We start from the raw sequence: 15081 nt of genomic DNA on the forward strand, positions 1-15081 counted from the left end.
GGGGGGTGGGGTGAGGTAGCTAGGAAGGCGGTAGGTAGATGCATTTGGGGGGTGATGGGGATAGGTCGGAGGGGAGGGTGAAGTGGATAGGTGGGAAGTAAGATAGACAAGACAGTTCAAGATGGCGGTGCAGAGTTGGAGGTTGGGATCTGGTTTAAGGTGGGGGAAAGGAAGATGAGGAAACTGTTTAAATCGATGTTGATCATGTGTGGTTGGAGGGTTCCAAGGCAGAAGATGATGCATTTTTCTTCCAGGCATCAGGTGGTTTGGGTTTGGTGGTAGAGGAGGCCCAGGACTTGCATGTTCTTGGAGGAGTGGGAGGGGGAGTTAAAGTGGTCGGCAACAGGGCAGTGGGGTTGTTTGGTGCATGTGCCCCAGAGATGTTCCCTGAAACATTCAGCAAGTTGGCGTCCTGTCTCCCAAATGTAGAGGAGATCACATTGAGAGCAACGGACACAGTAGATGAGGTATTTGGACGTCCAGGAAAAATCTCTGTTGGATTTGGAAGGATCTTTTGGGGTCTTGGCTGGAGGTGAGTGGGGAGGTGTGGACGCAGGTTTTACAATTCTTGTGGTGACAAGGGAAGGTGCCAGGAGAGGAGGGTGGGTTGGTGGGAGGGCATGGATCTGACGAGGGAGTCACGGAGAGAATGGTCTCTGCGGAATGCTGAAAGGGCTGGGTGGGGTCTGGCAGAAATGGTGGAGGATAATGCTCTGTATCCGGGGATTAGTGGGGTGGAAGGCTATGGGCCAAATGCTGGAAAATAGGATTGAAATAGTAAGGTGGTGGTTTTGACTGGCACAGATTTGATGGGCCGAAAGCCTATAGACCTCTATGATTCTATGTCAGTGCCATCCAGACCTGGCCAGAAGAACAGGGACAGCTGATGCATGGAAACATCAGCACTTGGCAATCAGTCCTGATGCCTCATCCTGGATGGTGTCAAGCTTTTTGAGTGCTGTTGGAGCTGTACCCATCCAGGCAAGTGGGGAGTATTCCATCACACTCCTGGACAGGTTTTGTGGAGTCAGGAGATGTGCTACTCATTTAAGAGTTCTCAGTTTCTAACCAACTCTTATTGCATCAGTGCAACAAACCTGGGTGAGCTTCTCCTGAGACTCAAAGTTGATATCAAAACTATTAAGTGAAGCTGTCAAAGTGCCCTGGTAGCACTTTCTTTAACTACCATAAGAATGCACACTCCACTCAGGTTCTCCAGCCAATGGCTGAAACTCCATCCTCCACAGGATTCTAAGCAATGACATTGAGACACGTTTTTCTAATACTTTGTGGGCATCGCTGGCTGGCCAACATTTATTGCCCATCCTCAGTTGCCCTTGAAAAGGTCATAGAGTCATAGAATGCTACAGCAGGAAGACAGGCCCTTTGGCCCAAACTGGTCCATGCCGATCGGGTCATGGAGATGTATCTTTTTGAACCATTGTCGTCCAAAGTGATGGAAGTCTTGGTCAGAGAAAGAGAGAGAGAGAGAGTTTGAAGAGTGTCTTAAGGATGAGAGAGTGAAATAAACGGGAGAGATGGAAAAGATTAGGTAGGGAGTTCTAGAGTTCAGGGCCTAAGGCGGCTGAAGCTAAGCCACCAGAGCCAGAACAAAAGAAATTGACATTGTAAAAGAGACAAGTATCCAAAAAGGATAGAAATCTCAGAGAGTTGTAAGGGTATTTGATATAATTTGATTTGATTTGATTTGATTTATTGTAGTCACATGTACCTAAGTACAGTGAAAAGTTTTGTTTTGTGAGCAGTGCAGGTAGATCATAGCAAACAAGAACATACAGATCATAGATGCTTAGACAGAGCGAGGCATACAAGGTTACAGCTGCAGAGGAGGTGTGCAACAAGATCAACGTTAGATTAGATTAGATTCCCTACAGTGTGGAAACAGGCCCTTTGGCCCAACTAGTCCGCACCGACCCTCCAAAGAGCAACCCACCCAGACCCATTCCCCCTAACTAATACACCTAACTCTACGGGCAATTTAGCATAACCAATTCACTTAACCTGCATATCTTTGGACTGTGGGAGGAAACCGGAGCACCCGGAGGAAACCCACACAGACACGGGGAGAACGTGCAAACTCCACACAGTCAGTCGCCCGAGGCTGGAATCGATCCCGGGTCCCTGGCGCTGTGAGGCAGCAGTGCTAACCACTGAGCCACCGTGCCGCCCCTTCAAACATTATTTGAAGTTAGCTTAGAATTTAGGTTTAAAAGTGTGGAACGGTAATGAGAAATGTGAGAATAAGATCTGCTACAGAGACCTCGCAAAGATTCGCCTGGTGTCAGTGTCTCAGATTATTGTCAGGTTAAGAGTTTTTGTTTGGGAACCATGATTAAATGTTCTACTAAAGAGTAATCTTGCATTTCATTTATTTGTAACTTCAGAAGCTTGCATCCATGTGTTTCTGCCACATTCAAAGCTTAGAAGTTTACTGATTGACTCAAAATTCTCGGAAACTGATCAATAAATTCCTTCTTCATTTTTAAGCACTGTTCCAAATCCCTTCCATGGCCTTGCTCATTCTTCACCCTTCTGAAATAAAATCAATCGCAACCACAACATCCAGCAGTTCTCAGTGTAAACCACAAAACCTGAACAAAGTGAAATCATCTACTGTGGCTTTTCGCAAATCTCACATGCATCTATCACTGCATCCACTCCATTCTTTCACGCATCTCTTTCTGCTTCATCCTCTATTTTCTATTTAGGTCCTGAGCACAGTTTACCTCATTGATTAGTAAAGGTGATGAAAGGTTACATCAGCCATGATCAAATGGTACAGCAGACTTCTTGGGCCAAATGGCCTAATTCTGTTCAAATATTTATAGTCTTATGGTTTTGTGGAGGTAAAGTGAATACAAATAGAAATGAGTTCATGGATAATGTCAGAGTTGAGGACTTCTAACCTTAGCAGACTTGAGAGAATTTGTCAAAATCATGAGGGTTCTGGAGGTAGGGAGGACTATTGCTGTGATACTAGAATTCAGTTCATTTAATTCAGTGAAATCTGGCACTAAATCAAAAGTGATAAAGAAACCAAAAATGGCAATTCACCACACTGAAGCTGATGAGCAAATGCATTGAATTGAAACAAAAGGATGTGGGAGTTGATCATTTATTTTGCATTTTTCTGCATGAATAGACTTGTGTAGCACAACATGATATATTAAATGCCTCTTCTAGACTCTGTCACTATCTCCAGCCCTCCAATCCTTAGAAGACCTTGAATTCCCCAAACTCTGACTTTATAATCCATCTCCTTCATTCCACTTTTGGCACCCCAGCCTTCTGCTGTTTGTGCCTTAAATTTCCTTCTCCAAACATTTCCACCTCTCAACACATTCTCTCCTCCTTTAAGATCCTCCTTGAGGCTTGCATCTTTTTGTCATCTGTCTGAACGTCTCATGCTTTGGCCAACAAGTCACGATTTGTCTGATTTCATACTGACAAAGCACTTAGGGATGTTCTATTTTGCTGAAGGTGCTGTGTAAATGCCAATTCTTACTTATAAAATTCAACTTTATGTTTGGAAGTTTCGAATTTCAGACTGATCAAAGTGAAATTTTGAACCTACTCAGAATCCTAACCTTGACTTTTTTAGAAAAATAAATGACAAAATCTTATTTACATATCCATTTCAGTTTTAGTTTTCATGCCTTTAATCAAAGGAAACATCCATTCAGAACAATAAATTGCCTGAGCAACATAACCTGCGACATTTATGGAAAACATGTCTTTATTGTTCCAAATTGGATTGAAGTATTAAGATTAGATTACTTACAGTGTGGAAACATGCCTTTTGGCCCAACAAGTCCACACCGACCCTCCGAAGAGCAACCCACCCAGACCCATTCCCCCAACACTACCGGCAATTTAGCATGGCCAATTCACCTAAACTGCACGTTTTTGGACTGTGGGAGGAAACCGGAGCACCTGGAGGAAACCCAGTCAGACACGGGGAGAATGTGCAAACTCCACACAGACAGTTGCCTGAGGTGGGAATTGAACCTGGGTCTCTGGCGCTGTGAGGCAGCAGTGCTAACCACTGTGCCACCGTGCTGCATAACTTACAGAAAAAACAAATCCAATGCTATTTTGATCTTCTGAAGGATTATTGGGTTTGATGAGCTGGATATGAAAATAAAACAGCAAAATAGGATGAATCATAAGAAACAGAATATACAATTGAAAAAAAATACAAAGTGTGACTGTTTACAGTATTCATCTGCTTCATTTCAGTGTGTACTTGTGTACCTTCTTATTCCTTGCAAGTCAACATTAAGGATTACAGACCAATGTAAACTACTGTAATAAAAGCAGAATAATGTGGATGCTGGAAAATCCTGAGTTCTGAAGAAGAGCCATATCAAACCCAAAATGTTAACTCTGTTTTTCTCTCCATAGATGCTACCAGACCTGTCGAATCTCTCCAGCTTTTTCTGTGGACTATTGCAGTGTTGTATTCAGTGAAACAAAACCAATTTGCATTTACATTGAGCCTTTCACAATCTCAATACGTCCCAAAGTCTGTTACGGCCAACAAAGTCCATTCAGAAAACAATCACCATTGTGGGGAACATGATAGCCAATGTGTGCACAGCAAGATTCCAAAGATGTAAAAACAATGAATGCAGATGCTGGAAATCAGATTCTGGATCAGTTTTGCTGGAAGAGCACAGCAATTCAGGCAGCATCCGACAGCACAGCAGCCTGAATTGCTGTGCTCTTCCAGCACCACTGATCAAGATTCCAAAGATAACAATATGAATGAAAATAAGGCAACATGGTTTCTTTGTGATGTTTATTGAAGGATAAATACTAGCTGGGGCACCAGAAGAAAATGAGCTTTTTTTTTCCTGAAAATTGTGCCTGGTGTGCTTTTTATCCTCCAATGTGTATATGAGGCCACATTTCCTAAGGCTGTTAAATTTCTTTGAATATAATTTTATGGTAGGAAACCCAATTAGGAAATGAATACAACAAGTTCACATTTCTTTCTCATCGACAAATTAACAGGAATAAAAATGCGAGCTGTGTCCTTTAGGTGGTTATAATGGAACTTTAATAGAGAGTTTATTTTTAATGAATGCACCAGCTTCTCTAGCTAGTGACTCAGAGCACAGGTACATGTCTTTGCTCATCATTGATGACAGTTCAGAAGTAAGTGAGTAAAATGAAGTTAACCTTGAGGAGAAAATCAAGTGCACAGGCAAGTTGAATTCTCAACTTGACCTTGAATTGTTCTTTTAATTAAGGAGTAACAGATGGACAGGAGATAGTGTGGAACAAAGGTGTAAGAGGTCCTGAAATTTGTTTCAAGTTGGTTTGCACACAAGAGTAGCAGCAACAAGCATACCCCTAGAAGAGATGGAGAAGGTGATAAGTGATAGTACTCTCTTCTGTATTCTTCTGATGTCTGTCTGTAACCGTACAAAATATGCCACACAATAGAAGGCCTACTGAGGGCACGTTCAGCAATCTGAACATACTTGAGCTACATTTGCATACTAATGAGCACAAACCCAGACAGCAAGATGAGAGATCATTTCAAAATGCATTTTAAAAACATTTTCTGTTGCTTTATAAAAATATTAATTTGTACACTTAAGAGCGATAACAAGGTGGTTTCATTGATACAGCTAAAAGTGGACTTATGAAGAAGCAAATTAGTATGTTTAACCAGAATGTCCTATGAACTGTCTGTGAGCAGGTTAATTCTAAATAAAAGAAACTGACTTGGAAATAACTATATGAAACCATTTGCAGTTTCTGGGTACGTTCAAAAGAAAATTGCTTCCAAAAGCTGTCAATAGACTCTGATTAGAGTCCTTGTCCCCCAAGATAACCAGTTTCAGTTTAAAACCTTTCTCAAAAGCTTGAAAAATAGGAGGAAAATTCATGGGCCTAGATTTGTACATGAGGTCCAACTCTTCTCCTGAACTACTGCAAAAGATTCTGAAAATGTGTTTTGCGCAAGGTGTAGTATGCAATGGAGATTTCCATGACTTTTTGCGTTGGCTTTGGCAGATCTTTCTGAAGTCATGCAGAAAGACAGAACTGAACTCAGCAGAACCCCCAGATTGTATAACAGCAATGCTTCCATCAGCGTCAGTATTTTCATATGAGCCCCACTCACCACCCTGCCCAAAGCTGAGGTGGCTGATGGGTGAGTTTTTGGTCAAAAGGACAGTCAACTGCTGGGGTTACACCCTGCACCGTTCACTGAGGTGCCCTGCCCCTCTCAAAGGAGTTGATAACGGAAAGAGCTGTCCAGGCTTAAACACCAAGGTCTCATCGTGAGGAGTGTTTAGGCTTCCAGATGTTAAAAGGACGTGGAAGAAGGAAAGAAAACATAGGTTAATATTTTGAGCAGGAGTATTTGCCAGGATTAGAGCCAGAGGGAATCCAGCCCCGTGAGTTTGGCATTGGTAGGTTATTATTGTGTATGGGAGCCTTGTCAACTCTCACTTTGAGTAGACCAGACTTCTTTTGAAGAAATACATCACTGCACCTGACGTTGGGATTTAATGAAGGTGACAGGGGTCTAGCCCATTGGTGGGAGAGCCCATGGAAAAGCCCTCCTACCTCCAGCTGTGAAAGACATGCTGGAATTTAGTGCCTTTCCAGGGATAAAGGATCCTGAGAGTGGTATTCTGTCTCGGTCCCCCGAACTGGGCCACCCCTGGGGTGACTAGATGCCCACTGATGGTGAATTTCAGTAGCGTCAAGGTGAGACCCTTGAAACACAGAAATTAGGAGCAGGAGTAGGCAATTTGGCCCTTCATACCTGCCCCACCATTCAAAATAATCCTGGCTGATCTTCCAGCTCAGAGCCCTGTTCCCGCTTCCTCCCCATGCCCTTTGATCCCTTTTGAGGTAAGAACTATATCTAACTCCTTTTTGAAAATATCGATGTTTTGGTCTCAAGTGGCTTCCATGGCAGAGAACTCCACAGGCTCACCTCTCTCTGGGGGAAGAAATTTCTTCTAATCTCAAAAATGGCCTACCCCCTACACTTAGGCAGTGACCCCTGGTTCTGAACTCTCTGATGATTCGGAACATTCTTCCTGCATCTACTCTGTCTAGTCCTGTCAGGATTTTACAGGTTTCTATGAGAATCCCCCTCTAAACTTCAATGGCCATACTCCTAACCGATCCAGTTACTCTTCATCCCTCAGCCCTGCCATCCCAGGTATCAGTCTGATTAACCTTCATGGTACTCCCTGTACAGACAGAACATCCTTCCTCAGGTCAGGAGGTCATTGGCGGGCATCAGTTGTGTACAAATCGGTGACATGATGTGAAGTCTGTCCACAACTCACCCTTATCAGTCTTTATTGGGGCAATAACAGGAAGACCTCCCCTCCTGTAGTCCTCCTGCCCCATTGCTCCTGTCCCCCAACCAGACTCCACATCCCCCCAAACCTCAGGGATGTGAGCATTGCTGGCTGGGCCAGCATCTATTGCTTATCCCTAACTGCCCTTGAGAAGGTGGTGGTGAGCTGCAAACAATGAAAACCTGAATCTATAAATAACCCTGAAAGTGTTATAAGACGTTTTCCAGTGATATTCGGTTTCATTAAGTTCAACTGTAAATCCGCAGCAATCAAGCAATTGATGCCTTATTTTAGATTAATGTTGTGATTCTGTTGTAGGTGCTATTGTTCTGGAGGTAGGTGAGAATATGAAATCAGTAGTTTTGCCAAAGAGACTGGGAGTCAGCTGGGAAGAGGATAAAAAAGGATAGAAGCATTAACTTTTATTTTGTAAAGAGATGACATATTCGATTTTTATTAACTCTATCACAGGAGACGGGCATCACTGGCTGGGCCGACATTAAATAGCCATCTCTAACTTCCCTGGAGATGGTGGTGAGAGAACAATAGGACATAGAACAGGCCCTTCGGCCCACCATGTCTGTGCCAACCATGATGTCAATCTAAACTAGTTCCATCCATCTGCACATCGTCCATATCCCTCTCTTCACTACCTGTCTATGTGTGTGTCTAAATGCCTCTTAAACTGCTTCTATCACCTCCTCTGGTAGTGCATTAGGATGCCTACCACACTCTGTGTAAAATAAAATACCTCGCACATCTTCTTTAAACTTTCCCCCTCTCATCTTCAACCTATGCCCCCCTAGTGTTTAGCATTTCTACCCTGGGACAAAGACTATCCACCCTATCTATGGCTGTCATAGTTTTATATACATTTATCAGGTCGACCTCAGCCTCCAATGCTCTAACGAAACAATCCCAGTTTGTCCAAACTCTCCTTTCAGCTAATACACTCCAATCCAATCCAGGCAACATCCTAAAATAGGGTGGCATGGTGGCTCAGTTGTTAGCACTGCTGCCTCACAGTTCCAGCAGCCAGGGTTCAATTTCAGTCTCCAGCTATTGTCTGTGTGGACATTCTCCCTGTGTCTGCGTGAGTTTTCTCCAGGTTCTCTGGTTTCGTCCTACAGTCCAAAGATGTGCATGTTCGGTGGGTTGGCCATGAGTAATGCAGGAATAGGGTAGTGGGGTTATTCTGGGTGAGATGTTCTCCAGAGAATTGGTGTGGGCTTGCTGGGCTGAATGGCCTTGTTCCATACTGTAGGAATTCTATGAACAAAACTCTTTTGTACCCTCTTCAAAGCTTCTACCTATGAGCTGTCTTGTTCAACCATGACAGTCCCCAGATTGTAGACACATCCACAGTGCTGAAGGGAGGGATGCTGACCCAGGGACAGTGAATTGACAAGAAAATAGTTCTCAGTCAGTGTGGTTTGGTAGCAAAATCACAGGTGGTAAAAATAAAAGCAGAAAATGCAGTAGAGGCTCAGCAGATCTTGCAGCATCAGTGAAGAGAGAAATAGAGTTAATGTTTAATTTAGTTTAATTTAGATAAATGTGAGGAACTGCATTTTGCAAAGGCAAATCAGGACAGGACTTATAGACTTAATGGTAAGGTCCTAGGGAGTGTTGCTAAACAAAGACAGCTTGGAGTTCAGGTTCATAGTTCCTTGAAAGTGAAGTCACAGGTGGATAGAATAATGAAGAAGGCATTTGGTATGCTTTCCTTTATTGGCCAGAATATCAAGTATAGGAGTTGGGAGGCCATGTTGGAACTGTACAGGACATCAGTTAGGCCACTTCTACAATATTGTGTGCAATTCTGGTCTCCTTCCTATAGGAAGGATGTTGTGAAATTTGAAAGGGTTCAGAAAAGATTTACAAGGATGTTGCTAAGATTTGAGAGTTCAAGCTTTAGGGAGACGCTGAATAGGCTTGAGCTTTGGAGGCTGAGGGGTGATTTTATAGAGGTTTATAAAATCATGGATAGGATGAATAGCCAAAGTCTTTTCCCTGGGGTGGGGGAGTCCAGAACTAGAGGACATAGGTTTAGGATGAGAGGGGAAAGATTTAAAAGGGAACTAAGGGGCAACTTTTTCACATAGAGAGTGGTGCATGTATGGTATGAGCTACCAGAGAAGGTGGTGGAGGCTGGTACAATTACAATATTTAAAAGGCATCTGGATGGGTATATGAATAGGAAGGATTTAGAGGGATATGGGCCAAGCAAATGGGATGAGATTTATTTCAGATATCTGGTCGGCATGGACGAGGTGAACAGAAGGTGCTGTACATCTCTATGACTCTATGACTCTCTAATCTTTGCATTAACGCTTCAAGTCTAATGACTTCTCATTGGACTAAAAGTGTGGCGTTCCCTTGAGTTGACTTCATAGGCTTGTGTTGAATTTCATTAGTGCAGGCCAAGGATATAGAACTCAGTGAGAGAGCAAGAGGGACTATCAAATTATGCATTGACCAGAAACTCAGGACCATGCTTGCAGACTGAATGCAAATTTTTCCCAAAGTGGTCACCAACCTTCACTCCATTTGTCCAGGGTCATGTCCGCTACATTATGAGGAACAAATCAAGTCCCCTAAGTTAAAAGAAGTACAAGGAACAGCAAAACACTGAAATGGAATCACTTTTAAAAATATTTGTACTAAGCAAATTGAAGTCGAGGATATAAATATGGGTGAAGGTAGAAGCTAAAAATATTTCATCAAGACTTTTATAAAAATTCATTATTAAAAAGGTTTGGCCTAAAAATTCTGCTGCCTCATCAGTTAGCAGCATTTCATTAATATCAAATTAATTCTACAGGCCAGCTCCATTGTTCATAAAATTTATTCATGTACATTGTGATTAAAAAAACGTCATGCCTTATTGAAAACTGCTGTAACTTTTAAAAAGATTTCCAGTGGTGTGTGTGTGAAGAAGAAAGTTCATGATTGTTGAATCAGAAAGTGGGTTAAGGGTGAACATCAACTTCAACATGGATTTAGACAAAGATTCAACAGGTTGTGAGGCTAAAAGAATGAGGTGATCTCACTGAAATATATAGGTTTCTTAAGGGGCTTGACAGAGTAAATGCTGAGAGGATGTTTCCCTTCATGAAGAGTCTCATGAGGGCATAGTCTCAGAATAAAGGGGCACCAATTTAAGACTCAGATGAGGAGGAATTTGTTCTTTCAGAGGGTTGTGAGTCTTTGAAACTCCTTGCCACAGAGAGCTGTGGGGACAGAGTCCTTGTGTACATTGAAGGCTGAGACAGATTCTTGATCAGTCAGGAAATGACAGGTTCTGGGGAAATGCAGGAGATTGGGTGTGAGGAATGTCAGATCAGCCATGATCCTATTGAATGGTAGAGCCGGCTCAAGGGATGGAACAGTCTGCTCCTTTTCCTAATTCTTAATGTCTTATGGTATGCCCAATCCATGACAATGATTAATGATTGGTAAATAAAGCAAATGAAATCAAAGAGTTTTCATTTATCCATTTTCTTTCTTTGGTTTCCTTTGCAGACCAATCAAGAGGGAAAGCAGCCTGCTTTAAAACCTTGACCAACGCCCCTCATAGTGACAGCAACAACAATTGCATTTATATTGCACCTTTTACAAAGCAAAAAACATCTCACAGGAGAGTTAGCAAAGAGATTTAGACATCAAGCAACATAAGGAAATGTTAAGACAGGCTTGGACCAAGGTTTTCAGAAATTTCTAAAGGGAGCAGAGGCAAAGGCTCAGAGAGGTTTAGAGAGGGAATTCCAAAGTTAAGGCCCAGGTAAGACACAGCCACTCATGGTGGAGCGGTGAAAATCAAACACAGTGAAGACAAGAGTTAAATGATCAGAAATATCTCAGAGAGTTGTCATGCTAGAGGTCATTACACTTGTCCCTATGACAGGGCAAGTTCATAGAAGGACTTGGAAAAAACAATGCTGATAGTTTAATGTTGAGGTATTTTTAGAGTGGGGCATCTTACAGCAATTGAGACCAGAGGTAGCAAATCTCTGGATGAGGGCTTCATCAATGGATCTCTCACCTGTGTAAGCAGAAGACAGCACTTCAAGTTGTCGAATCCTTTTATTTTACCTCCTTCCCTGCAGTGTTGTACTTATTTCCTCTTTCTATGGTCTTTTGTTGACTTGCTTCACTCCTGCTTGATAGATTCTGAGGTACCTGATAAGGTCAATGCATGATCTGCAGATTCGGTCATACATTGGGGGTGTGATGGGTGGCACATTTGTACTTGAAGGGTCAGGTCATCGAGCTGTTTGGAGATTTATGCATTGCCTATATTGACTCAACTTTCCCTCTGCATGTTACGTACAAAATCTCTCAATGTGATTAGTTTCTTCCCAAATGAGCCTTTTCTATTTTGGTCCATCGCAAGGCAGAGACTGCTATGAGTGAACAGAAATATTTAACTGCTTCAGGAATGCTTTGAGACATCTGCTTCTGCCTGGAAATTTCCCACCATGACCAAGTTCCAGGTAGACCAAGTTCTCATCAAGTCGTAGAGGGATATAAGCCAAATGCTGGCAGATGGGCTGAGATTAATTTAGGATATCTGGTTGGCATGGACAACATAGAACATAGAACATAGAACAATACAGCACAGAACAGGCCCTTCAGCCCACGATGTTGTGCCGAACATTTGTCCTAGCTTAAGCACCCATCCATGTGGCAGCGCATTCCGTGCCCCCACCACTCTCTGGGTAAAGAACCCACCCTTGACATCTCCCCTATACCTTCCACCCTTCACCTTAAATTTATGTCCCCTTGTAACACTCTGTTGTACCCGGGGAAAAAATTTCTGACTGTCTGCTCTATCTATTCCTCTGATCATCTTATAAACCTCTATCATCCTTCGCCGTTCCAATGAGAAAAGGCCTAGCACTCTCAACCTATCCTCATACGACCTATTCTCCATTCCAGGCAACATCCTGGTAAATCTTCTCTGCACCCTCTCCAAAGCTTCCACATCTTTCCTAAAGTGAGGCGACCAGAACTGCACACAGTACTCCAAATGTGGCCTAACCAAGGTCTTGTACAGTTGCAACATCACTTCACGACTCTTGAATTCAATCCCTCTGCTAATGAACGATAATACTCCATAGGCCTTCTTACAAACTCTATCCACCTGAGTGGCAACCTTCAAAGATCTATGTACATAGACCCCAAGATCCCTCTGTTCCTCCACCTGACTAAGAACCCTACCATTAACCCTGAATTCCGCATGTATCATCTGCAAATTTACTGACCCACCCTTCGACTCCCTCTTCCAAGTCATTAATAAAAATTACAAACAGCAGAGGACCCAGAACTGATCCCTGCGGAACTCCACTTGTAACTGGGTTCCAGGCTGAATATTTACCATCTACCACCACTCTCTGACTTCGACCGGTTAGCCAGTTTTCTATCCAACTGGCCAAATTTCCCTCTATCCCATGCCTCCTGACTTTCCGCATAAGACAAGTTGGACTGAAGTGTCTGTTTTCATGCTGTATATCTCTATGCGTCTATGTTACTGTGAGATTGTAAATGTACTATAATCCAAAGGCTGGTCTTTCCTTGACCCCATTGGCATGTGCCTTGCAAAACTATCTGTGCCGCATTGACAACTGAAAGTTCTACTCATAGGTTCCCAAACAAGTACTTCAAAGATCAACAAAATGTTTCATCAATCAATTGTAAACCTATTGTGCCTTACAGTTGTCCTTCAGTAAAATGTAAGTGTTTTTGGACATGGGTAATCCACACTTAACTTTATGCTGAGCCAGTGGGATTTATTTTTTTGAATGGGGCCGTGTTTATTTATCCTGTCGTTTCTGTCAACTCAAGGTCCCTGCAAGATCTATCCAAGCAAACAGACATTCCCTACGGCACAGTAATGGAGTCAGCAGTATATGAGCATGTCCGTGTGAAAGGAATGAACCCCTTTGAGAGGGACAATATGTACGCCCAAATGTGGAGGATGATCAACAAAGGTAACGGCACAGAAACATCGGTCAAGGATTCCCAGGAAGGCATTCGAAGGGTACAGTACATTTCTTTCATGTCTTTCCATCAATTGTATATTATTCGCCTAAGTATGAGATTGTTGTGTACTGGCTAATGATTGTATTTGGGAGACTGAGAACTGTAAACAGGAAGCTAGATACCTGGAGTTTGAATCTCGCCCTGAGCAGTGATTTCAATTATTTTATTGCCCTTTCTGTTCCATTTGTGAAACAGATAGTGTTCTTCATTCAAATGTAATCACACGTACAACATCATTCTTTCAGCTGAAAGGGAAAGTGGACAGCCATGATTTTGCCTTCCAGCAAAAGGCCATGATAATAGAACTAAAATGGTCACTTCTCAGTTTTCCCACATTCTGCTCCTTATCTTTCTCCCTCGTTAGCAACAACATTATGTCCTAAACATACGACTGAGGAACCAGTCAGGCCATCAAGTCTGCTTTGCCATTTGATGAGATCACGGTCGATCTGATAATCCTCAACTCCACTTTCTTGTCTTTTCCCCATAACCCCTGATTCCCTTATGGATTAAAAAATCTAACTCAGCCTCAAATCTGTGTGATATAACACACTAGAGATGCAAGAAAGATCTACCAGAATGATTTCAGAACTAGGACATCGTACCAATCCTGAAAAGTGAACAAGCTGTGATTCTAATTCTCTAGAAGAGATGCCCAAAGAGTGATCCAAGATAGTCACCTAAACTAGTAAAGTAAATTCAGGATCCACTTCTCTACTCAGCGAATGTAGAATTCACTGTTACAGATGACAGTGAGGGTGAATAGCATAGATGCATTACAGGTGAAACTTGATAACACACACAAAGCAACAAGGAAGGACAGGATATGTTGATAGGTTGAGATGAAGAGGGGTGGAAGAAGGCTCATATGAAACTTAAGGTCAACATAGATATGTTGGGGCAAGTGCCTTATTTCTAAGCCTTAAGTATTCTTACCTAACTATACGTTCCTCATTTAAAGAATGTCTTTACTGAATTGTCATTGGTTTCTAATAACAATTTAGAAAAATGCAATCTCTTCATTTATATGTTTATCCATTATGCTTTTTCCTTTGTGATTTCTTGCAAACTTCAAGAAAGCCCTCCCTTAACACACTGTTAAAATCATACAACACTGGGTTACAGTCCAACAGGTTTACTTGGAAGCACTAGCTTTTGGAGCGCCGCTACTTCATCAGGTGGTTGATAACCTGGTGTTGTGTGATTTTTAACTTTGTACACACCCTGGTCCAACATCGGCACCTCCAAATCATTAACACACTGTGGTTGACAATTTTAGTGTGTTGGAATATTTTGAACTGAGGGATATATTTAGATGGTGGGGGGAAGAAGTAATTTGCTGATATGAATTTGTAGCTTCAGAAACAACTGTTTCATCTTTATACAGAGCAGGAGACATCCCTAACTGTTTCATATGGATTCAAAATTTGTGAGAAGATTTGTAGCTTGGGTGCTCGTTGCTGTGGTTCTGTTCGCCGAGCTGGAAGTTTTTGTTGCAAACGTTTCGTCCCCTGTCTAGGTGACATCCTCAGTGCTTGGGAGCCTCCTGTGAAGCGCTTCTGTAGTGTTTCCTCCGGCATTTATAGTGGCCTGTCCCTGCCGCTTCCGGTTGTCAGTTTCAGCTGTCCGCTGTAGTGGCCGGTATATTGGGTCCAGGTCTATGTGTTTGTTGATGGAG

General features: G+C 42.5%; 1 protein-coding gene across 2 annotated transcripts in view; it reads left to right on the forward strand.

Annotated features, from left to right (window-relative positions):
- grid2 (glutamate receptor, ionotropic, delta 2) overlaps positions 1-15081 on the forward strand; it is a 979554-nt gene that overhangs the window by 872026 nt on the left and 92447 nt on the right. For both annotated transcript variants that reach the window (XM_043674401.1, XM_043674402.1), the window contains one exon: positions 13206-13401. In XM_043674401.1, the coding sequence (XP_043530336.1) occupies positions 13206-13401 (196 nt within the window). The remainder of the gene's footprint in view (positions 1-13205; positions 13402-15081) is intronic.

Source organism: Chiloscyllium plagiosum, chromosome 32 (genome assembly GCF_004010195.1).
Source record: "Chiloscyllium plagiosum isolate BGI_BamShark_2017 chromosome 32, ASM401019v2, whole genome shotgun sequence".
In the NCBI taxonomy this organism is placed as follows: domain Eukaryota; kingdom Metazoa; phylum Chordata; class Chondrichthyes; order Orectolobiformes; family Hemiscylliidae; genus Chiloscyllium; species Chiloscyllium plagiosum.